The sequence below is a fragment of the Pyrus communis genome, chromosome 4 (assembly GCF_963583255.1).
Source record: "Pyrus communis chromosome 4, drPyrComm1.1, whole genome shotgun sequence".
Classification (NCBI taxonomy): Eukaryota; Viridiplantae; Streptophyta; class Magnoliopsida; order Rosales; family Rosaceae; genus Pyrus; species Pyrus communis.
In genome coordinates, this window is record NC_084806.1 from 12,438,954 (window position 1) to 12,462,146 (window position 23,193).

Sequence of the window (23,193 nt, forward strand, 5' to 3'; positions counted from 1 at the left end):
TCCCAAAGTGCTTTTAATGAGTCTTAGGGGTAGTTTGGGGTTGCTGTGCTGTGAAAAAAAACCGTTGCTTTCAATAGTAAGGGTAGAACTGCTTATGCTGTTTTGGATCCTTAATTTTGACCAAAAACACTTTCTTTTGTTTTTTTTCATTTACCAAACACAATTTTAACCCAACTTTTCTAAAAGCTGCTTTTAAAATAATTTCAATAATATCAAACAAACAACTTTTTTGTTCAAACCAAAAATACATTATTAGCCATGAAAGACAGAAAGCACACAGGAATAAAATAACCATTAAACCGCGTCTATTTTCTTATTCTTTTGTTTTTATTTTAAAATTATTTTTATTTTTATTTTTTTCTACTTCAAAATATTTCAATTTCACTACAAAAGTCTCCTAACAAAAAGGAGTGAGGATCCGATCCGTTTCACAAAATGGAGCTATCACTCTCCGCGCCACCCAGTATTCCAACCTCTTCACCTACGCCACTAAAACGGCGGGTTACCTTCGCGGTTTCTCGTCCGAATCTCACACCCGCACCGCCGTCTCACCGGCCATCACTTTCTTCACTAAAACCAAACCACCTCCACCGCTTAAAGCTCAAAGCCATGGACTGTCAGAGAGCAGCTCCGCCGCGCGCCTCCCTGGCCGAAAACAACGGCTCCACTCTCACCGATACCCCAACCCCAATTAACTCAGGTAAACCCTAACCCTAATCCTAATCTCAATCGCTAAACTGGGTATAGGAATTTAATGGGATTCCTAATTGCTGGTGCAATTTTTGCAGGGGCTCGAATTGGGGAGGTCAAGAGGGTGACTAAAGAGACCAATGTCTTGGTCAAGATCAACCTGGACGGCACTGGAATCGCTGAATCCAGTACTGGGATTCCGTTTCTTGATCATATGTTGGATGTCAGTATTCTTTTTCTCTTAGCTCTCATAATTATTGCCCAAAATTCAATCTTTGGTGAAAGGCATTGATGTATTAATCGTGTTTGGTTTGTTTTGGATTGATTTTGATAGTAGAAAAAGTAATTTTGGATACCTGAAACCGCGTTTTTTCGTTATTAGGCTTAACTAAACTTATTCTCGCTGTTTAGAGAAGAAAGTTGAGTGCTTTATGTTTTTGTTTTTGTGGTGCATTTCTTATTTTTTGTTTTTACTTGTTTATTTCAGCAACTTGCTTCGCACGGGTTGCTGGATGTGCATGTAAAGGCTACTGGTGACATCCACATTGATGATCATCACACAAATGAAGATGTTGCTCTTGCTATAGGAACGGTACGGTAGAAAGCAGGCATCTTGATGTTTCCTTTGGAAAATTCAGAATCTATTGTCTGCCAGCTTCACTTTTTGGATTCCTCTGTGTCTCAGAGTAGGCAGCTGATTAAGCTATTTTTGCTTGGTCTGCAGGCTTTGCTTCAAGCACTTGGCGATAGAAAAGGAATCAACAGGTTTGGTGACTTCTCTGCTCCACTTGATGAAGCACTCATACATGTCTCACTGGTATGCTCTCCGTCATCATTTCTGTAAGATTAGTTAGTGATGTTAAAATCTTAAGAGAAACATTTGTACTCATTTGAATGTTTAAGAACAACTTAAATGCTATCAGTTGGTATGACAGGTTGATTAAAAACAACTTATGCATTACAAAATATAAACTTAAGGCTCATAGGCAATAAATGACCCCTTCGGAGATTTTGGTTATTTCCGGATAAGGTTTGACGCCAAACAATATGATGAAACTGAGTAGATTATCCTTAGGGTTGAGCTTCATCATGATAACTTGATTTCACATATTAGAGTTGACTCTTGCGCCAGTTAACAGTAGTATCAGAGTGCTATATATATAAGATTCAACTGTCCTTGTTTATTCAAAAAGTGAGAAATATTTACCTAACTGGAAGTTTTTATTCAGGATTTATCTGGCCGGCCACATTTGAGTTATGATCTCCAGATACCCACCGAGAGGGTTGGCACATATGACACTCAGGTAGTTTACTTTAAGACTTAGGCTTCAAATTCCTGCTGCATATGTTATCCATCTGTAAAGCATTGCTGGAGATATTGATTTAATATATGTTACTCTATGGAGCTACATGAGATCTTTTCTTTCTATTTATTTTTGGAAATATTAGGCATTCCAATTTACTAATTGTTGTTGGAACTGTCCTTTTCATAGCTGGTGGAACATTTTTTCCAGTCTTTGGTGAATACTTCTGGTATGACACTCCACATCCGGCAGGTAACATACAGAGCTGCTTAAAAATCTTGAATCATCCAAATATTTGTGTGTTCTCGGACTAGAAGTGAACTTCAACGACTGAATTGCCATCTCATTGTGCATGATTTGATATCTGTACTTTGAGCATAGACTCTGCGTGATTTATTGAGTTTTTATACTTCTAATTCTATACTTCTCAGTAACTACACCATTTATGGTTTTTATTTTGATTTCATCAACTAGCAGGGTGTAAGTTTTCAAATAGCTCCAGTTTCTTGTTTCTGACGGTTTTCTTCTTTTGGGTGGGCACAGCTTGCTGGAAGAAATTCTCACCATATTATTGAGGCAACCTTCAAAGCATTTGCAAGGGCTCTCAGACAAGCAACAGAATCTGACCCACGTCGCCTGGGGACCGTGCCAAGGTTTGAAATGAACTTATCTCAATTGAAAATGAGTAATAATAGTCTTTGAATGGATGGTTTGTTGCATTAATTAATTTGTTTTTTGGGACAAAATTCCATTAATTCTTTAAATGCACTTTGGTTAATCAACCATGTTGGTCAACGTTGTTTACTCTTTGGCATATGAAACTCAATCTTAACTTTGTGGAGCCTATTCTGCGCAGTTCGAAAGGTGTCTTGTCACGCTCTTGATGCTTCATATCCCGTCTTCCATGTTAAGCCGCAAGTAAAATGATCATCAGATTTACCAGAGTGTCAATGGTTCCGGTGACGGATACCACATTGTTGGTCTATGTCTACATGGTAGATCATTGTTGTATATGTAACATTATAATTGGAATAAACTTTTCCGTGTTGTTGATTCTATGTAGGAACAAAACCAAAGATTTTGATTTATTAAGAGTTTTGTTTGTTCCGAAACTGAAAGCAAACACTTTGTTTTCTATGAAATGTGAAGGGAAAGGAGCAGCATAACAAATAAGGAAACGACGGATGATTTGTTTTCTATGGTATAGCTTATGTTAACAGATCAGTCTTCCGACTTCCAATACTCCGATTTTCCAAAGGATATAGCTTATGTAGGTGCCAGGAGTTATCGTTTCCACAAAGTACATCTTTATAGTGTTATTGTTCCAAAACGTCACGGTTACATCGTACTTGTTAAATGCAACTTTACTCCCACATGTAAGGCATTATGAGTCAACAATACAAACACGCACAGAGTAGAGCAATGGTGGGTGGTATGGTGCTAGCCTGCTAGGGTTTGAATTCATGGAGCAGCAGATGTTGTCATTGTAGTGCGTGTAAATGAATTGATATCCATTTTGGTTTGGAATGTGATACAAACGATTAGGGGAGGCATTCCAACATCAAACCTCGATAACAACAGTAAACGCGATATTATATACATTAAACTTTCCGTTAAATGATGATGTGACATAAGCAATCTGGCTATTATTTGCTATATTAACTCATGCTAGTGCATATACATACCACTATTAAAATATTTTTGCTAGCTTCACACAAATGGTATGAATGGAAAATTGGAGCGTTAGTCCATCAATTTTAGTCAAGCTTAGCTCTCTCAATCAAAAGTCCAAGAGTATTGGTCCAGAACTTGTCACAATGTGAAACAAAGATCCTTTTGAGGTTACAACTTTTGTCTCTTATGTCCCTTTAAAATGTTTTATTTTGTAAGACAAAAAATGTTTTATTTTGGATGAAAGTTGTAACGGTGCTATCCAAAATAATGATTACTGCACCTTTTAATAAATTTAGGATACAAACAGAATCACTTTGCATCCAATGTCTCCACATACATTCAATAATTCACACATGAAAACTTGGAATCAAAACTCTCCATTAGAACTGAAAGTAACTCCTTGGCGTAACGCGATTATCTCTTGCTCGACTAAACAGAACGAAGATCAGAATTAAAATTCTACCAGCCTGAACATGAGTAATGAAAGAGAACAGGAATATGGTTTTGATTAGAGAACACTAAACTTGTTGGTTACATCATAATTAAGCGATTAGTTGCAACAGTCGATACGAAAGCATATCTGGAATTACTAATCTTAATGGTACCAGCAGCAATTACACTAAACTTTCTGCATCAGACAACATAGCAACAACAGCAGGCCAACCATATTCACTGCATGATGTTCTGAAACCTGTTTGTCAAAGAAGAAACACAAGGCAGGTGAGACTTGTCAAACAGAATTTCCATGACCCCTTCGACCACTTCACCTTTTCTTCCTCTCAGCACCTCCCTCACAGCGCCCTCGTTAGGCTCAAATCCATTGCCCTTCATCTCATTCAGAAACTCCCTTCCCTCCTCCACTCCCTTGTCCCCCTGCCGAGCAAAGCCCTCAAACACTGCTGTGTACGTACCCGCGTTAGGATGCATTTTCTTCTTCATCATATCCAGCAAGTTAACCTTGGCAGACTTAAACAAGTTAGGATCAGCAGAGAGTGCCTTGATGAGGACACTATAAGTGTAGAAGTTGGGAGTGATCTTAGCCGCTAACATGCGAAGGTAGGCCTCGAAAGCTCCCTTCATCTTGCCAGCAGCAACATAGGCCTGGATGATAGCTGTGTGTATGACAATGGGGGGATATATGCCTGTTTCAAAGACCGGCTCAAAAAGCTCAAAGGCCTCATCCCCATAGCCGTCATCTACCAGACCACTGAGCATATCAAATCCAAATTTCATGACTGCCTCTCGATTGGTGCGCCACTTCAAGAAGATTTCTTTCATCTCCTCGTCATCGGTTCTGGTGGCATATTCGAACATCCTGAATGTATCAACTGCATCTTCAAGGTGGTCGTGGAACTCAAAATAACTCGGATTGTCAAGCAAAAGACCCTTATCTTTAATTTGCTTCATAAACTCTCTGGCCTCCTCTATCACCTTCGCCTTGTTGTCCGATTGGCAGGCAATGGCCTCCATCACGAGGGTATAGGTACCGGAATCAGGCTGCATTCCCTTCTCAAGCATTTGTAGAAAGTACTTCTTGGCATACTGAACAGCAGAGGGGCAAGGATTATGGAAGGCGAGCATCCTGATGATCATATTGTACGATTCAGCCTTACATGGGATCCCACATTCTAACATGAGCAAGATTGTTCCCAAGTCTTCTGGGTCGCCTTCTTTGCCTGATACTGCAAAAATGGGTGCAATCAGATATTGCAATGGCATGTTAAACAATGACAGCAAGTAAGTTAGATAATCTGGAACGAAATCAGGAATTGAGTGAGGGACTAAACCAGCTACATTAGGCAGACTCCCTTTTTTATATGGATCGAAATCAGTTGCTAACTACATAGCATAGCGATCAATCAGTACACAACAGAACTTGGCTGTACTCACCATCTTTCTCCTTTAAGACTTTTATCCCCTTAGCTAGCACAGCCTCAGCAAACTCCATGTACTCCCTGTCCTCTACCTTAGCTCCCTTGGACACGGCTTCATAGATATCACTATTGGGTATTATTCCCTTGTCCAACATCTCAAGAAAGTATTTCCTGGCAGTCAGAACGAAATCCGGGTCAGCAGTCAGTGCCTTGATCAGTACACTGTAAGTGTACAAATTGGGGTCGACCCCATTGGCCAACATGTGCTTGTAGGCCTTGAGAGCACCCTTAGCCTTCCCGGCATTGGCGTAGGCCTCAATCACGACAGTGTGGATGGCCACGTCGGGAATTATTCCCATCTTGTTCTGTTTATAGAATTCATTGGCTTGATCAACTTGGCTGTCCTTTAACAAACCATGATACATTCTCCATGCTTCTTCCACAATCCAATTGGTGCGCATCTTTTCAAATGTTTGTTGCATTTCCTTATCCTTAGTGTCTTTGGTTGCATCTTCAAACACCTTCCTTTGACGAAAAGCAGCTTCAACTAGGCCTTCAGTGATAAATGGAATTTCCTGATCCCTCTCAGCCGTATGAAAATCATCTGGAGGAAGCACAAACCCCTTAGCTTTAATCAGCTCTCCAAACTCCTTTCTATCTCTGCCCTCGTCAAGTTTCTCAGACAAGGCAATGTAGGTGCCAGGAGTTGGCTGCAATCCCTTGTCCAACATTTCCACAAAGTACATCTTCGCAAACTTAACGAAATGTGGAAAATTAGGGTCCCTGGGGGAGCAAGAAGCAAGTGCCTTGATGATCACGGTATAGGTGTACGCATTGGGGGTTATCCCGTTTGCTAACATCTTCAGAAACACTTTGAAAGCATCACTGGTTCTTCCGGCACTGGCATAGTAGTCCATGACGGCGGTGAGGGGGACAACCTTGGGAACAATACCACAGTTGCCGGCCTGGGACCCGATCTCAGCGGCCACGTCAAGGTTGAGGCCGTATCTGGTCGATTCGACAATCATCTTGATTGTCTGTGCACACATGCTTTCTTGGGTCAACATGTTCTGGAGGATTTGGTCGTAGTCTTTGGGGGCGTATTTCATATCGTCCAACTGCTCCAAGTCGCTCAGAGAGAGGTTGCTGGTGGTCTTGGAAGAACACGCCATTGCTGAAAAGGAGAGGAACTTGTGACCGAAAACAAAGAAAAGGAGAAGTTTGTCAGCCAAAAACTAGTGAAAGAAGAGAGCTTTGTCACCAGAAACTAAGAAAAGGAGACAACTTGTATGCAAAAACAAAGAAAAGGAGAGAGCTTTATGTCAGCACTGTAAATCCATATAAACCCTAACTCATTGAACAAACGGGATAATCTCAAATCTTTTAGCAAGATCTGGAAACTAAATGTATAACCAAACAAGATGATGAAAATACACACCTGATGCTTGTGAGAAAAAAAAGCAAAGAACTTGACAACACTTATGGGCAAAACCAAAGAAAATGAGAGAACTGGGAGAAAAAACAGAGAAAATGAAAGCTTTTGAGCAAAAACTAAGAAAATGAGAGAATTAGTGACTAAAAACGAAGAAAATGAGAACTATTTTGAGCAAAATCAACGAGAAAATGAGAATAGTCTTGGGAAAAACCAAAGGAGAGAATTAGTGACAAAAAAACCTAAGAAAATGAGAGGGCTTTTGAGCAAAAACCAAGAAGAGGAGAGAATTAGTGACAAAAAACTAAGAAATGAGAGAGCTTTTGAGCAAAAACTAAGAAAAGGAGAGAATTTGTGACAAAAAAAGTACTAAGAAAATGAGAGAGGCTTACAGCAAAGACAGAGGAAAGGCGACAACTTTGGTGCAAAAACATAAAAAATGGAAAGCTTTTGAGCAAAAACTTTAGAAAAGGAGAGAGCTTTTGATTTTATTCAACAAAACATAAATCCCAAACAAAACGCTACAAAATAAGTAAATGATTAACCAAACCAACAAGAAGAGAAGAGAAAAGAAACAAACCTGAAAGCGCTTCCGGTGGAATGGATTTGTAGCTGCTGCGAGTGGAGCTTTTAGTATTTGGAGGAAACAAAGGAGAGAGCTTGAGAGGGATTTTTCAGTTTTTTTTTCAGATAAAAAAAAATGACGCCTGAAAGATGAATTAAAAGGAAGGATACGTGACTTTGGTTCCAGCTGGTTCAAATGAGGAAAATGACTTATGTGCAACGGGTATTCCAACACGGTGATTTTCCGGATCAATAACACAATGCCATGTGTAAGTCTATGTTCACATGACATTATATGATTGAGTCGGAATATAACAGTCACGATATACCCGTTACATATAAAAATACTTTCACAGAGAGCACAGGAATGGTGCTATAGTGCTCCCGTTTGAATTAAATGTTTGTTTGTGTGTACGATTGAATCAGCCATATTGACCAAAAATTAAAATCAAAGGAGTGGTCTGGCTTCCCAATAATATCGTGCCATGGAGCTTAATTAGTTGTAATTATAAGTAAAATTTTGTTATATCTAGTTTGGTTTGGAATGTGATATGAGTGATATTAAGAGGAAATCTGAACACTAAATCTCAAAATTCTTTCAATATTAAAGAGTAAGTGCTGATTTAGTTCTTAAATTGCTATCCGAAGGAAAATTAAGTTTCTAAATAATGATTTTTGGGCTATTATATCCAACTAATTTTTCATTAAGTTAAGTTACGTGACTTGCTTGTAACACAAAATGAATTTAGGAACTCAAATTCTCTATCCCAATTAGGAGTAAAACAACAAACAAAGAAAAGATTAGAAAGACCATTCTAGCAGTTAGTTACCAACAATTTACCAAAAATAAACCAATTTTAATTCAATGAATCTCCCAAAAACAAGAAAAACGATAGAGCCAACGCCAATGGCGCGCGAGGCCTACCGTTCCATAAAGCCGTCCATGCCGAGGTAGATGCTTAAAGCGAGTGTAACAAGCGCTCATCGTCCCATCAATATAGTCAGTTATTTCCTGGTTTGAAAGGTTACTTCAATTTTAACCTAATGCCAAATGCACTATTCTTTTCGGCACCAATTTTGAACAACACTCAAATTTGAACAAAATCAGAACCAAATGTGCTGGTGTCTCTGATCATGAATCATCAGTGGTACGTCTACAGAATGTATCATCCTGCAACTTTCTTTCTGTTTCGAAGCAGCGAATATCAACCAAAACTGCAAACAAACACGGCTTATTTGATCCTTTACGTGTGTTTGTAGATTCTTTTATGGCCAAGATATATGAAAAATGAATGATATTGATAATTTACAGACATTGACTACATTGAGCCTGTTGCATAAACATTCTCTGCCTATATATTGAGCCTGTTGCAAAACCAACCCAAAATATTCACGCGAGCTTCATAGTTCAGCATTTCACTACACCAATTCCAAGAACGATGAAAGCATTTTACCGACGCCACACCATTGTTTTCTCCACAAGTAATGCCCATTGTTTGTGATAAGATATAATGCAGCTTCAAAGGGACTCTTTTTCTGGACATCCTGTATGGAGGAGGAAGTGGATAAATAAATCAAACACCCACAACTACAACAGATTTGAGGCAAAGTTTGAGCTTCCCACAAATAATAGTTCTTGAGCTGCACGTATTCGTAAAAGTTGGAAGCATTCCGACAAGGTTTGAAACAAACCATGAAGGTAACTTGAAGTTAAAACAAGATGAAACATATTCCGCCAAGCTACGGAAAACTGGAAAATCAGCAAAGAAAGAAAAGAGGAATATGATTTACACACCATTCACATAAAACTGGAGAAAACAATGGTACAAATTAAACATATCCCAACTTCCTTCTAGGCTTCCACCATATATTACCCAAGTATACATAAGAGAGGAAGCGATATCGATCTCTGATGCCCCGAATAAAGGCAATGCCGTCACAAAAACTCTTCAGCTGTGTTCAACTCATTCAATATTTCAGACTTGACTTGTTCAGGCAGTGGAGCAGATGGCCCTGCCTTGGAGTAAAATCCGGCCAACGACCTTATTGCTTTCTCTATCTCAACGTAAGATTCCTGCAAAAGTGAACCGAAAAGACTTTGATTATTCTTAGCGATCAATCAACTAACACGACAATTCCATTCCATTTCTTCGAACATACACACAAACTAATTAGCTATATACACCTCTTGAGCCACCTCTTGTTGTCCTCTCCAAGTGCTCAAATACTCTCGAATCGATTCCTTTGCTGCATCTGCAGTTCGTCGAAATTTAGCATTATCCTTGGTGTCTTCGTTCAGCGATTCACGCAGTGTCTTCACAACCTCTTTTGCCGACTTCAAGTAAGCCTTTGGCAACACTTTTCCGGACTTTGTTTTCTCATTGGGATCGAACAGCGTTTTAAGAGCACCTATAACTCCATCATTTTCCTCTTCGCCATTTGACTTGTCATCAGCCCAAACCGGCGATGGTGCTAAGACATTGCTGATGGTTAAAGCCGTTGTAATTGAAGCACCAGCACCGGTTACAAAATGCCGGCGACTTGATAAAGCTTCTTGAGAGGGTAGCTCACACCTGTACTGCACTTTATCTGTGATGTTGCAAAACAATAGTCAAAAGAGGGAAAGCTGGCTATTGAGTTTAACTCGGGCCTTGCACAAGGAAGCATTATGCAGTCATATATCAACAAAAAAAATGACGTGAGGAGTTTTTGGGTAGCCATTTCTGTAAGAAGAACTAAGGTCTCCATTTCAATCCTATCTTCCACATCAGGACGTGTGGAATACGAGGATGGAATTCGTCCGCAACCACTGGGCTACCCCGTGGCGGTTAAAGTTTGTAAACAGTCTCATTCGCGTATATTTCCCGGAGAACTGCAGCCTAACTACAATTCAATTGGTACAGAAACAGCAGATATATGAAACAAACTTACACAGTTTGGCAGGTTTGAAGGTATTATTTTCCCTCGTCCTGAAAATTACAGGGAGGCAGATCTTTTCTGCGAGAAGAGCCATATTCTTCTTCTTCAACTAATCTCAACCAAATGCGAGAAGAGCCATATCCGCACAGAATTTCACCTTCAGTGGGAGCAGCTTGTGGAGTTTCTGCCGCAGCTTCTTGCTTCCAAACTGTGCGTCTTCTGGTTTATCTTGTTGCCGGTGGATTTTTATCCAATGGGACACGTCAAGATATTTTGATAAACGTGAAGGGTACAATGGTAATTTGATTGCACCCATCGATGCTTTTATATTTGCACCCCTAAACTTTTGCAAAATTGGCTATAGAGCCTAAACACTAAACACTAGCAAAAATTCATAATTACTATTTGATGTCTAGTTATTTTAACAAGTCTGCTATTATTAAGAGAATCGTATTTGTCTACCATTTTATAAAAAGTTTAAGAATGAAGCGAGAGCGACAACATTAGCTAAACTGAATCTTTAAAATCCTTTACACTGTTTTGATGAGGCAATATAAAAAATCATGTTGGCAAAATTTTTTTGTTGTTGCAGTCGATTATTAGGAGAAAAATTTATGTTGGGGTGCTATGACCACACCATTTGAAAAACCACTCTTTATACAAGGATATAATCTTCATATATTTTAGTTTAACAATCAAATATAGCCTCATATGTGAAAATTACTCTAATAAGACAACCATACCAAATATTTTCTCTTGAATTGCAATAGGCCAAAGATTTGCTACAAAGTCTACATGCCATTGTAATTGACAATAAAAATTTGGGGTACCAAAGAATAATTAAAAAACTGTGGGGTGAAATTGTATTACTTTATAGCAACTCCAGCCCAATTTTTTAGGTTGGCCTAAAGTCCAAAAAATAGGCCGGCACCCCCAAAAATCACTCCAGCCGAGCTTAATAGGCTAGCACCCAGCCCAAGCCAGCTTCTAGACCAGCCCAAGACATGTTGAGCAAAGGCCTCGCCTATGTGATGTCACGCTAGCGTCAACATGACGTTGCATAGGCCTACTGATTTTTTTTTTACATCAAGTGTGTGGGATATGCGTGCGAGTGGGCGCGCATTGGCGACAGGGAAAGTACAGCGGGGAGAAGCCATGTGGCTCATTCTGGGCCATTGGATTTCCAACAGCTTGTTTTCTGGACTGTTGGATTTCAAACGGTAAAAAAAAAAAAATTAAAACCCAACGGCTAGTGACGTGACGCGTTCTGGGCCATCCGATCTTAAGATCAACGATCCACTATTTTGGCCCAAAAAACGAAAAAAAAAATACAAAACAAATAGAACTATGATCGTTGGCCACATGTCCACATTTGGGCTATTGGATTTGAATCTTTTTCAAATCCAACGGTCCAGATTAATTAGCTTATTAAAAATTGTTTAAAAATACATTAAAAAAAATAAAAAATTAATTATTTTTTTCTATAAATACCTAACCATCATTTTCCACCTTACACCACATTTCAATATTTTCAACACTTTCAATCAAAGCTTTCATATACTTTTTTTTGTGAAAAAAATGGCTACGTGGAAGCTCATCGAAGATGTTACGTTGTGTTAATGCTAGGTTCAAATTACTCACAAAAGAGCACGTTCGAATAATGACACGTGGCATAACAAGATTGGTTGAAGATCTGATCGAAATCTTGGGAGTAGGATTCTCTCCCCTCTTTTTTTCCTTCCCCTTCCCTCCTCTTATATTTGAACGGTCACGGTTAAACCATGTCAACATCTTATACTAATTTTTTTATAGCAAGAGAAAGACAAAATTAGAGAATGTGAGAGGAAGGGATGGAAAGAGGAGGAAAAAGAATCCTAATCCGAAATCTTGTCTAAGTTATAGTAATCAGATAGTGACATGTTGCGTGTCGGGATTGGTTGAAAATCTTATCAAAAATCTATCCACAACATAGTACTTTCGGATAATGACACGTGGCATGAAAAAATTGATTAAAAATTATATACGAAATCAAAACTAAAATTTTTAATTATTATTTTATAAAAAAAATTAATAATATTTTAAATGAACTGGGTGCCAGCACATTTTTTAGGTGTGGAGATGCATTTGTGCCAGTGCATTTTTTAAGGGTGGAGTTTCATTTGGCCAATCACTGTTTATTAGGGTCAATCATTATTCATTTGAGTGAATTAAATAAGTTGAGTGCCAATGCATTATTAGGGCCAAATGTTCAATGAGCAAAGTATAATAAATCGACGGCTAGAAAAACATCACTAAGTAATGCACGTAGGGGTTCGCCGCAGCATATAATTACCATCTAGGGTTTTAGGCATTACGAACTCGCTTAAATCTGATGCTTTAAAAACCATCTTCTTCTTCACAAGCCTCCTCTCACTCGGCGCGCCCACACTCTTACACACACGCACGCAGAGTTACAGAGAGCAAAGAGCCGCCAAGCCCTAAGGTCGCAGCCATGGTTAGTTACTCGCTCCGATTCGATCCACTCGCTTCGACGTCTCCCTTCGTCTTCAATCTTCAACCCTAAATCTTAATCGGATTTTCCTTTGTTTTGCAGTCTCTCGTCGCAAATGAGGAGTTCCAGCATATTCTGCGTGTGCTGAATACCAACGTGGATGGAAAGCAGAAGATCATGTTCGCCCTTACCTCCATCAAGGGTATTGGCAGACGTTTCGCCAACATCGTCTGCAAGAAGGCCGATGTCGACATGAACAAAAGGTTCGTTTTTTCTATTTTCTGAAAAAAAATCATAGATCTATTTATTCGATTTGATTAATCATTTCGTAGGTCTTTTTTTTGTATGCAAATGCAGTCAATTTAGTTGGGATTTGTTTATTGCTCTAATTGATGATCGTAGAAATTATCTAACTTGTGTACCGCCATTTGATTTAGCATGAATTTAGTTTGTTTTGACAAAAAAAATTGCATCATTTTATAGCTGGAATGTATGATTTATTTCCAGTTCTAAAAATCGGGTTGAATGTTTGTTTGCAATTGTAATATTTGAGCTGATTTTATTTGCAAATGCAATATTTGGATTCACCCAATATTGTCCTTTATGCCACTAATCATTGATGTGGGTTTGCGAAAAGCGTTCCTCTTTTTTTCTTTTTTTTTTTCATATTTCTATTACTGTATGATTCATGCTTATGACAATCTAGTTCATTGTTTCGTGCACACAAAATTATAATTTGTGTATATGGGTCTAATTGGGCAACACTGCAGGGCTGGTGAGCTATCTGCTGCCGAGCTTGACAATCTGATGACTATTGTGGCCAACCCCCGCCAGTTCAAGATCCCTGACTGGTTCTTGAACAGAAAGAAGGACTACAAGGATGGTAAATACTCCCAGGTGGTCTCCAATGCTTTGGACATGAAGCTCAGGGATGACCTTGAGCGCTTGAAGAAGATCAGGTCTGGTTTCTAGTCAATTCTCTTGTTGTTTAGTGCCAGTTGTATTCTTGTTTTGAGTTTATGATATTGTTGTTGTTTGGTAAATTGGTCTGCTCATTGTTTCGATAGTTGAAGTTCTATACCAGTTCTATTGTTATGCATTTTTGTCGATTGAGAACTGTTCGTCATCTTAATTGTTCTAAGTCATGTATGTTTGTGGTGCTAAAGTTTTTATCATACCATATGATTGGTTGGCAGTATTGTTCAGTAGTTGACATTTGTTCTACGTTGTGCTGGCCATTTCTCCGAAATCAAAGAAGGCTAACAACATCATCTTAAATCCTGCCATTTAAGAAGACTATTGCATACTCTTTCAAGAATTACAAATTGTAAGCTTTGACTTTTGTTCAGTTATTAGTTAGTTGAGTATCACGAAGGCTTAGAGGTTACATGTACATTGTGGCTGTACTGTGATCGACGCAAATCGGTTTGACACAGTTTGTTTGGCAGTGGCTTACAGCCACTCGCTCTACCCAATCTCATTCTGTGGTAGTCAACTATATCTGGCTTTTCGGCTTTATAGAATCTTCTTCTCCTTTGTTGAAGCTCAAGACAAGGACATTCCTCTGATATAAGTATTTATCTATCAGTTTTTTACTTGATGCTTGTTTCTAATGTCTTTGAGCATATATATATGTATTACATATTGAGATCTTTTTAAAGTTTGTTGTGCTTGGAGAGTGACTGATGTTTGTTTCTTGATGTTTTTGATGTGCAGGAATCACCGTGGTCTTCGACACTACTGGGGCCTTCGTGTGCGTGGACAGCACACCAAGACCACTGGCCGCAGGGGAAAGACTGTTGGTGTCTCCAAGAAGCGTTGAAGAATTTTACCACCTGTCCCGGATGTCATGTTGCGAAAGTTGTGTTACTTTTTAAAATACCCTCTAGTGTTTAGCCTCGATCGACTTCAGTTTTGATGGATTAATGCAGTACGTCTAGCTGCCTTTTATTTATATTCCTTGATTGAGACACTGCTTCATCTTTGTGTTTGAGGACGGTATGCTATGCAATGGAATTCGATTCTCCACGTTAAGTTGATATTCTCAGTTATCTGTTCTATCAACAGTATTTCGTTTGAGTCCTCAACCCGGTTTGATATTCGGACCTTCCGACCTTGTTCCGAAACTCAAAACTTTAGACTTGGATGTCAAGTCTTGAATCAACTCTCAATTTTGGGACTTGAATGTCAAGTGTAGACCGCCAGAAAAAGATTTGATGTTTGAGGTGGGATTTGAAGTTCGATGTCAAAATCTGCTTCTTTCCAACCAGAATGTTAGATTACTAGTTCATCGTACGCGAGACTCACAATTGGAAGAAATTTGCTTACAACTATTTTGGAACTCGCATTAAACTTGCCATCACAATTGCCACTAGTCTCGTTGTCCCCGTCGCCAATGTTTGCGCCTCCGCCACCACTACGACCACATGTCATGCCCCGATCCCGACATACGTCTAGGATCGACACGTGACGTCATCAAGTATCCGTATATCCAACCGACCCCACCTTCAGGGATATGTACAAAGCATAATTCAAGATTCAAATTGCGTAGTAATTTTTGTATACTTTATGGCTGCATTTAACCTTCTCGTTAGACTGCCTATGTACCCTAAACAGGGATCAAGCTATTCGTAGTTCGTCCTTCACTACACTCGAACAATCATCACTTAAATCACTATGTCTCAACTTAATACCACACAACAGGCATGCAACATCACGACGAACATTCGACGAAGCGCAACATAAATCTCTAGCCATATTGGTCAACGAGTCTAATCATAATGACAACAATCATAACCAACATCATTCCACAATCATATCAATCAATAACACATACCATATACCGAAATGTAAGGCTAGAGCGACATGGTTCGGCCGAAGCCTACATCTCTAAAGTTGAAATCAAATCCAAGGAAACAACAAGTCAAATGATGCAATTTCAGACCACTCAAAGAAATCCATCAACATCGGGTTTCGAACCACTCAAATGAACCAAGACACTAAAATGGATTCCGGACCAATCAACAGAATCCAAACCAGGACACGATTTCGAACCACTCAACGGAATCGCGGAGTAGAAGGGATTCCGGACCTCTCAACGGAATTCGAGTGGATATGATTCTGGATCACTCAACGGAATCGCGGAGTACAATAGATATAGACCACTCAATGAAATCCAAGCTGGATACGATCCTGGACCATTCAACAAAATCGTTGAACATGAGGGATTCCGAACCACTCAACAGAATCCAGATGGAGCAGGGAACCGGACCACTCAACGGAACCCCAGCAGAAACCCATTTCCGAATCACTCAATGGAACCGAGCGGAAGTCCAAGGAATATAGCAACACTTGAAGCACAAGACATGAAACAAGTACTCAAAATACAAAAGTTCAACGAAACAAGAAATGGAACAAAGCACAAGGTACACAATTAGAACAACTCAACGAAACGAGAAATGAAATAATGATACAATATGTGAAACAAGTCTCGAAGCAACAAACCCCATGACAATGGGTTCATGGTCAACTACTAGCCCTTACATTTCATTACATTAGGCCAAACATACAGATCAACCACACTCCACAACAAGTTCAATACACAAGTCAAATCACAAAATAAACAAGCATAACACAATGTTATGTCATTAGTACGTAAATCGAGGTGCATGTCAATCAAGGAAGACACATCATCATGCTGAGCCCAATAAGTTCCATGGAATCTCAACAACACTCTAAGATCAGAAACACGCTAGAAGAACTTGGGCTAGTTGACTAAAAAGCCAATTGTTGACCAAGGTCAAAAGTAGGGTCCACAACCCTAGAAATCTAAACTGAAAGATCCGCCTATCATATTTTTGATTCGTAACTTCCTTAGAGTCTTACTACTCTTCTAGAACAACATACTAAAATTTCATTACGATCCATCGATTAGATCTCTACCAATCGTTAAGATTAAGTGGAGGTCAACGTTTGATTTTACAAACTTGGAAATCCAATTTGGAAAGATCAGTACGTCGGATTCCCAATCCAACAGTTCCTAAGTCCTTAAATATTACGTACAATAATCTATTAAAGTTTGGTGACGATCCAATGGTCGGATCATCAATTCATATAATGATCAAGTGACATAATATTCAATACTGAGTTCAAACTATAGAATCACATCAATAAGATATCATATCTGAAATCAGAACATCAAATTTAACTTTAAAAGGCAGCGTCGGCCTACTGGCCACGCACCACCACGGGTGGCGGTTTCTGGCAAACGAAATCCCCAAATTCTGACCAACACTAAAATTCACCAAATTTTGCAGAAATGTACAACTCAAGGAGAAGAACATTTTTAATACCTGGGCCGAAGCCTAGTTCAGCCAGGAAGTGGGAGGAAAATCCCTTGAAGCGTCGGAAACCCTGAAAAATTTGAGCTTCGATTCGTCACCAAAACGAACTCTGACGCCTCATCTAATGCTTGGGCCTTGCTCTTGGGGTTGAGAGGAGTCTTTTGGGTGGTGGTCATCAACAGTGAAGCCTGCCAAAGCAGTGGATCTCCGCCGTGGATGCCGGAGAAGACGACGATTGTTTGTCATGAAATCGTGTCCAATTACCGTCGAGTTTGGGTGAAAATGGAAGCTTAGACGATGCTGATCACAAAAAAAAATGCCGGAATCATCGTCATAAATTATGGAGGAAACGGGTTATCAGGTCAAGGGTTTTGAGATTCAGTTCCTCTTCTTCTCTCCTCATTCTTTTCCCCTATTTTCCTTCTTTTCTTTCATCGGGCAGTTTTCCCCTCATTTCTCTCATCTTCATTCCACCCTAGCCACACACATGGCACCAAATCAAAGTTCCAACAAATTTGGAGCCTTCCAGATTAATAATTAAATGACCATTACGCCCCTAACTTCGTTCATTTATAACTCATTCATTATAACTCCAAATTACACTCCGTTTATGCCTATGTGTTTGTATTGACACATACTATCCAAATTTGTAAACAAATCTGAAAAATCATGAAAGGATCAAATACGTCCACGAAAAATCCCGTTTAGCCCGGGCGTTTTCGTCGTTTTACTTATCGAAAAAAAATTATACACCGCAAATACAAATGCGTTGGAACCACACCCCGTAATACCACCACCATTGCCACTACCATCACCATTGCCACTATTACCACTACCACCACCACCGCTGTCATCACCACCTCTCTCACCACTCTCACCGTTGCTGACGCATCACTAATTCTTCCTAAACCTTAAACCCTTGAATGAGTCCTCATAATTAGTTGTGTTAGCATTGGAAATGCCAATAACAACTGACTAACGCTATCGTTCCTCTCAAAATACTATTAGTTTGTAATGCCATTAAAAAATGAAAAAAGAAATAGAGTAATGCTATTCATACCATGTTTTTATATCATATTTATATACCACCTTATGTGACATCTGATGTAAACAACCATATCATTTAAATCAATCAGAATTTAATTTAAATTAAAAACATTTAATAAACACATAATTACAAAAAGCTAGAATAAAATGGTAATTGTAATATACAAAAAGTCTTCTCATTCCTTCCCCATTCAATCTTGCTATTTCTTCTGTTTCTTCTTCCACGCTAGTTCTTTCACGCCAGTTTTTTTTCACCCCAATTTTTTTCATGTTAATGTGGACTACCACCTATGGAGACAAAAATAATCAAGAAAAATAAGAAGGCAATCATCCCTCAATCAAGTCAAAAGTGCCCAAACAGGTATTTATTTATAACCTATTTCATCCATCGCCTCATCATATATTCTCCACAAGGTAACCCCTAAATCATTCATTTTTTATTATATTAATTAGCTAATTAATTGATTAATTATTTTGCTAATTAAACACAAATCATGAACTTCACCTACAAAACCATCCAAGTGGCCAATCCATCTCCTCCCATGGTGGCCGACCAAACCCCTATATAAACACCCTCATTTTCTCCAAAACTCAATTACAACTCCCTTGCAAAATTCTCTAAATTCTCCAAACATTTTTCCCTCAAAATTCTAACTTTGACATCAGAGGTTCTTTGGCCAAAGCCACCCCCCCCCACCCAATTCATTGTGGGCGCGTGAGGCTCTTGACCTTGACTTAAGGTGTTATTTGTTTTGTAAGTGCAATTTTGTCCAAAAATAAAAAAATAAGGTGAAAATTTGCATCCATAAATTGATGTTTTCATTCAGAGTTTGATTCACACGCTCGAAGAAAACTCTTATATTCAAAGTTTCTCGTTTCTCGTTCGTTCGTAAATTTTTCATACTTTCTTATTCCTAGAATGTTTTAATTCTTTTAATAGAGGTGAGGAAAAAATACAACGACTGGAAATTCGAAAACCACAATGAACGAAACTTCCTACGTTCAAAGATCCAGATCAAATGATGGAGGACGAGACGTAGCCCCACCACGACGATCCACGAGGTCAAAGCGATGGCAAAATGATCAACTTTGCCATCATGGAGCACCACCACCATGGCAGCCACGGGGACCATCGTGGCAGTGGGGAGTAGGTCAGCTCCATGGCAGCAAACCCATGATGAGTAGCGAGGCAACCACAAGCCCAGGCCTACACCACTTTGCAGCAATAAACCTAGGCGCTAGAAGCAGCCCAAGCCGCTGCTCCAGCAGTACAGACCTAAGCCTCATTTACTTGGCGCACAGCCCAATCTGCAGCCTACTCTGCAAGGCAGCCGAGCCAGGCCCAATGCGAGCTGGCCCGAGCCACTACCTCAACAGCACAAGCCTAAGCAACTGCGACATGAGAATCAACTTAGCACTCGTGAGCCCAAGGCTAGTGCGAGCCCAGTGCGGTCTCAAGCAGAGCCTAAGCCCAGAGCCCACACGCACTGCACACGGAGCAATCCACACTAACTGCTCGACCCACACCAGTGATCCAACCCGCTCCCACGGTCCAATCCGAGGCCCAACCAATTCTAGTAGCCTTCCAAGTAGCCCAAATCGTCCAAGATTAGTTCAACCATCCTTGCTTTAAATTTTTGGGCCTATGATTGAACCAGGGGCATTTTCACCACATTTCTCGGCAAATTTGACATCCCAGCTCAAATCTCGCGCCTAGAGTCCATTACACTTCCACTACTCAAGGAGATGTATTTCATCCAAACTCTTCTAACCCGAATGGCGAACAACACTTGTCTCGACAAGTCATAGAGTTGACAAGCACTCTCACACAAAAGACAACCTTGGTGAATCAGCTCTTGCAGCGTACGAGATGCAACGTGCCCCAGACGAGGTGTCCCAAAGTACGACAAGGGCATACGATGAACCTCTCTAATAGCGTCCCAATAAGTAGCCACTTAACCAGTCACGAACTGAGCGTTCTGACGGAGTACACTCCCGACTAGGCTCCTGAGATAACATATACTCTCGTCTTAGTGCATGGAGGAGCATGCACTCTCAGTTAGGCCCACAGATGAACATACACTCACGATTGGGGCCACACTCCGATAATCAACATGAGCAACCTTCCAGGTGAAGTGTTCATTCGTTGCAAGGCCCGCAAAGAGCAACCTCCACCTCACATCGGAGTAGGCAGCACATCGGACGGAAAAAAGCGATCATTCAATACTGCTTAAGTTCAACCAGCAGCCTGCAAGTTACTCGCTCGCCTACTAGGAATATACCGCATGCAACCGTGGCATAGACGAACCGAACACATGGAAGAGTAGCCTAGACCAGCAGGTGACGATTGGGGGCAGCCGAAAGCTCCATTACCCCCAACAAAGGTAAATTCAGGAAGAAGTAGATAAGCTCCCGACTAAGCGATTGCGTGATTTCCAGCGCAACGAAGTTACTAACAAGGTGTTCCGATGAGACATGACTAATATAAGCGGGTCATCTTTCAATGATAAGATCGAGCATACAAGACTATCCCATATAGATTGTTGAATACAAAGATTACTTATGTTTCGACAAAGGTAGTAGCTTAGCCTAATGGCACGTCGGGGGCAAACGAGTACCAGAATGACACACCAGCCCAACTACCAAGAATAGGGGGCAGGGCTTGTTCTCAACACTCCAGACGATTCCATACTGAAGTAGTACATCACCAGTAACCCAGCATCACGAACCTAGTGGTTTAATTCCTCCTGCTATGTACAACCTAGCCCAAGCCAGGCCCAACTCTGCTTTCACAGTCGTGCCTACTTGTTCCACAGCTTCCGGCAGCCATTGATCTATCATCATGGCTCATAACTATGCCAATCTTGCACAACAACTCTCAATCGTGCTAAGGCACACGACGAAACACCTAATGATAGCACAATAATTATGGGAGCAGTTCACTACGTTTACACCGTTACGCAGGTTCCACAAGCAATTCAAAATCTCAAACAGTTCGCCAAACAAGACCTTGCAGGCTAAGGATTATTTCAGTTATCTAATAGTTCAGCTTTCCTCAGCTGCACTCACGACAACGACTTCTATGCTCTCTAATGCGAGAGGGTAAGCCAATCCCCCGACACCCATATGGATAAGTTCTTCAGTGCGAGAAGGTAAACTAATTGCTCTCAAGTGCGATAGGGTAAACCAATTCTCCGACACCCATATGGGTAAGCTCTCCAGTATGAAAGGTTAAACTAATTGCTCTTCAGTGCGAGATGGTAAACCAATTCCTCGACACCCATATGGGTAAGCTCTCCAATATGAGAGGTTAAACTAATTGCTCTTCAGTGTGAGAGGGTAAACCAATTCCCCGACACCCATATGGGTAAGCTCTCCAGTGCGAGAGGGTAAACTAATTCTCCGACACCCATCTGGGTAAGCTCTCCAGTGCGAGAATACCACATAGCTCAAAAGATCGAATGCTTAAAGACTAACTAGGCAGCAAATGATCAGGGGGCAGCAACCACTTTGCACTCAACAGTTCACTTAGCCGACACTTCATCTTTAACAGCCCCATCCTTGATTGCTCCATCTACGGCAGCTGAGGAATCAAACTCAAGCAGTTTCTTCATTTTTGGCAAGTAGCCCAAACGAGGCAACCTAAACCTCAGCCCATGCCGAGCCAATCCTTGGCTTCAGTCAAGCTGAGCAGCACAAGCAGTGGCCACTACCACACCACCTCCTTGGTCCATGCCAAGCCGACTCCTGGCCCCTACTAGCCGACGTGCCGCACCACTCTGACGGCTGCCCCGTGCAGCACTACCCAATAAGAAGACAAGGAGAATTAAGTTTTTCTTACATTGGTGCGGCATAGAGAAGACAAAGAAATCAACGGAAGACGGTTCTTTGCACAGGCAAGCAAAGAAGAGTGCTAGGGAAAGGGGGACAAATATCCCCTAGTTTTCTCTCTTTCTTATAAGGACAAATAATTGCCTTCCGAAGTTGATTTAATCCTCTACTTAATGTAGGCTTAAATATGCTTTGGAGGCGATTTATTTCCTTTTCCTATAAGAATCTAATTCCAAGTCCAAGTAAGAATCTGCATCAAAGTTGGAGATCTCTACACCTGCTGCCCTTTCCTACGAGCAGCCCATCAGGTGTGGGGGCATTTATGGAGCCAATAATAATCAAGAAAAATACGGAGGCGGCGCAAGGATTTTTGGGTGAAAAGACAAGATTACCCTCGAGGTACACCGGGATTTCTATGCACAAGCGGTGGACAATCATCCCTCAATCAAGTCAAAAAGTGCCCAGATAGGTATATATTTATAACCTATTTCATTCATCCCTCATCATATCTTCTCCACAAGGTAACCCCTAAATCATTCATTTTTATTATATTAATTAGCTAAGTAATTGATAAATTGTTTTGCTAATTAAACACAAATCATGAACTTCACCCACAAAACCATCCAAGTGGCTGGTCCATCTCTTCCCAAGGTGGCCGACCACATCCCTATATAAACACCCTCATTTTCTCCAAAACTCAATTCCAACTCCCTTACCCCCCTCCCCCCAATTCATTGTGGACGCGTGAGGCTCTTAGCCTTGACCTAAGGTGTTATTTGTTTTGTAGGTGCAATTTTGTCTAAGAAGAAGAAGGCGGAAATTTACATCCACACCACCCTCTCTTGCACTTTTCACATCCATAATTTCCTTTTTTTTTTCCCAGAAAAACCCTCCAAATTCACACTACTCTCACTTGAATTACCTCCGCAGGAATGGTGAGTTCACGAGGCCGTCACTGTTCTTGACTCCATTGCCAAAAGTGGGTCAAAGTTAACTTCCATTACTTACATGAATTTACTTCAAT

At 40.3% G+C, this 23,193-nt stretch overlaps 5 protein-coding genes across 6 annotated transcripts; 2 read left to right on the plus strand and 3 right to left on the minus strand.

Annotated features, from left to right (window-relative positions):
- The first annotated feature begins 408 nt into the window (after nucleotides 1-408).
- On the plus strand, nucleotides 409-3,262 carry LOC137731986 (uncharacterized). 2 transcript variants are annotated; one of them, XM_068471259.1, is made up of 8 exons: nucleotides 409-700; nucleotides 789-913; nucleotides 1,178-1,282; nucleotides 1,415-1,507; nucleotides 1,920-1,994; nucleotides 2,184-2,246; nucleotides 2,538-2,647; nucleotides 3,144-3,262. In XM_068471259.1, exons 1-8 carry the CDS (start codon nucleotides 436-438, stop codon nucleotides 3,199-3,201), a joined length of 894 nt encoding a protein of 297 aa, XP_068327360.1. In that variant the 5' UTR covers nucleotides 409-435; the 3' UTR covers nucleotides 3,202-3,262. The 2 variants fall into 2 exon arrangements, with proteins under 2 accessions (XP_068327360.1, XP_068327361.1); XM_068471260.1 differs by lacking the exon at nucleotides 3,144-3,262 and adding an exon at nucleotides 2,851-3,117.
- Nucleotides 3,263-4,337: 1,075 nt separating this feature from the next.
- On the minus strand, nucleotides 4,338-5,387 carry LOC137732706 (pentatricopeptide repeat-containing protein At1g62910-like). Its single transcript, XM_068471994.1, has one exon. The coding sequence runs from the start codon at nucleotides 5,385-5,387 to the stop codon at nucleotides 4,338-4,340; it is 1,050 nt and encodes a 349-aa protein (XP_068328095.1).
- A 136-nt stretch (nucleotides 5,388-5,523) lies between these two features.
- Nucleotides 5,524-6,714, minus strand: LOC137732707 (pentatricopeptide repeat-containing protein At2g32630-like). Its single transcript, XM_068471995.1, has one exon. It carries the CDS (start codon nucleotides 6,712-6,714, stop codon nucleotides 5,524-5,526), a length of 1,191 nt encoding a protein of 396 aa, XP_068328096.1.
- A 2,182-nt stretch (nucleotides 6,715-8,896) lies between these two features.
- Nucleotides 8,897-10,680, minus strand: LOC137732313 (photosystem II D1 precursor processing protein PSB27-H2, chloroplastic). The gene is made up of 3 exons (XM_068471620.1): nucleotides 10,470-10,680; nucleotides 9,724-10,127; nucleotides 8,897-9,612 (listed from the first exon to the last, which is right to left on the minus strand). Exons 1-3 carry the CDS (start codon nucleotides 10,549-10,551, stop codon nucleotides 9,475-9,477), a joined length of 624 nt encoding a protein of 207 aa, XP_068327721.1. The 5' UTR covers nucleotides 10,552-10,680; the 3' UTR covers nucleotides 8,897-9,474.
- Nucleotides 10,681-12,818: 2,138 nt separating this feature from the next.
- Nucleotides 12,819-14,982, plus strand: LOC137730480 (small ribosomal subunit protein uS13z/uS13y/uS13x). The gene is made up of 4 exons (XM_068469469.1): nucleotides 12,819-12,951; nucleotides 13,051-13,211; nucleotides 13,719-13,907; nucleotides 14,665-14,982. The coding sequence occupies exons 1-4, from the start codon at nucleotides 12,949-12,951 to the stop codon at nucleotides 14,768-14,770; spliced, it is 459 nt and encodes a 152-aa protein (XP_068325570.1). The 5' UTR covers nucleotides 12,819-12,948; the 3' UTR covers nucleotides 14,771-14,982.
- Nucleotides 14,983-23,193: the final 8,211 nt, after the last annotated feature.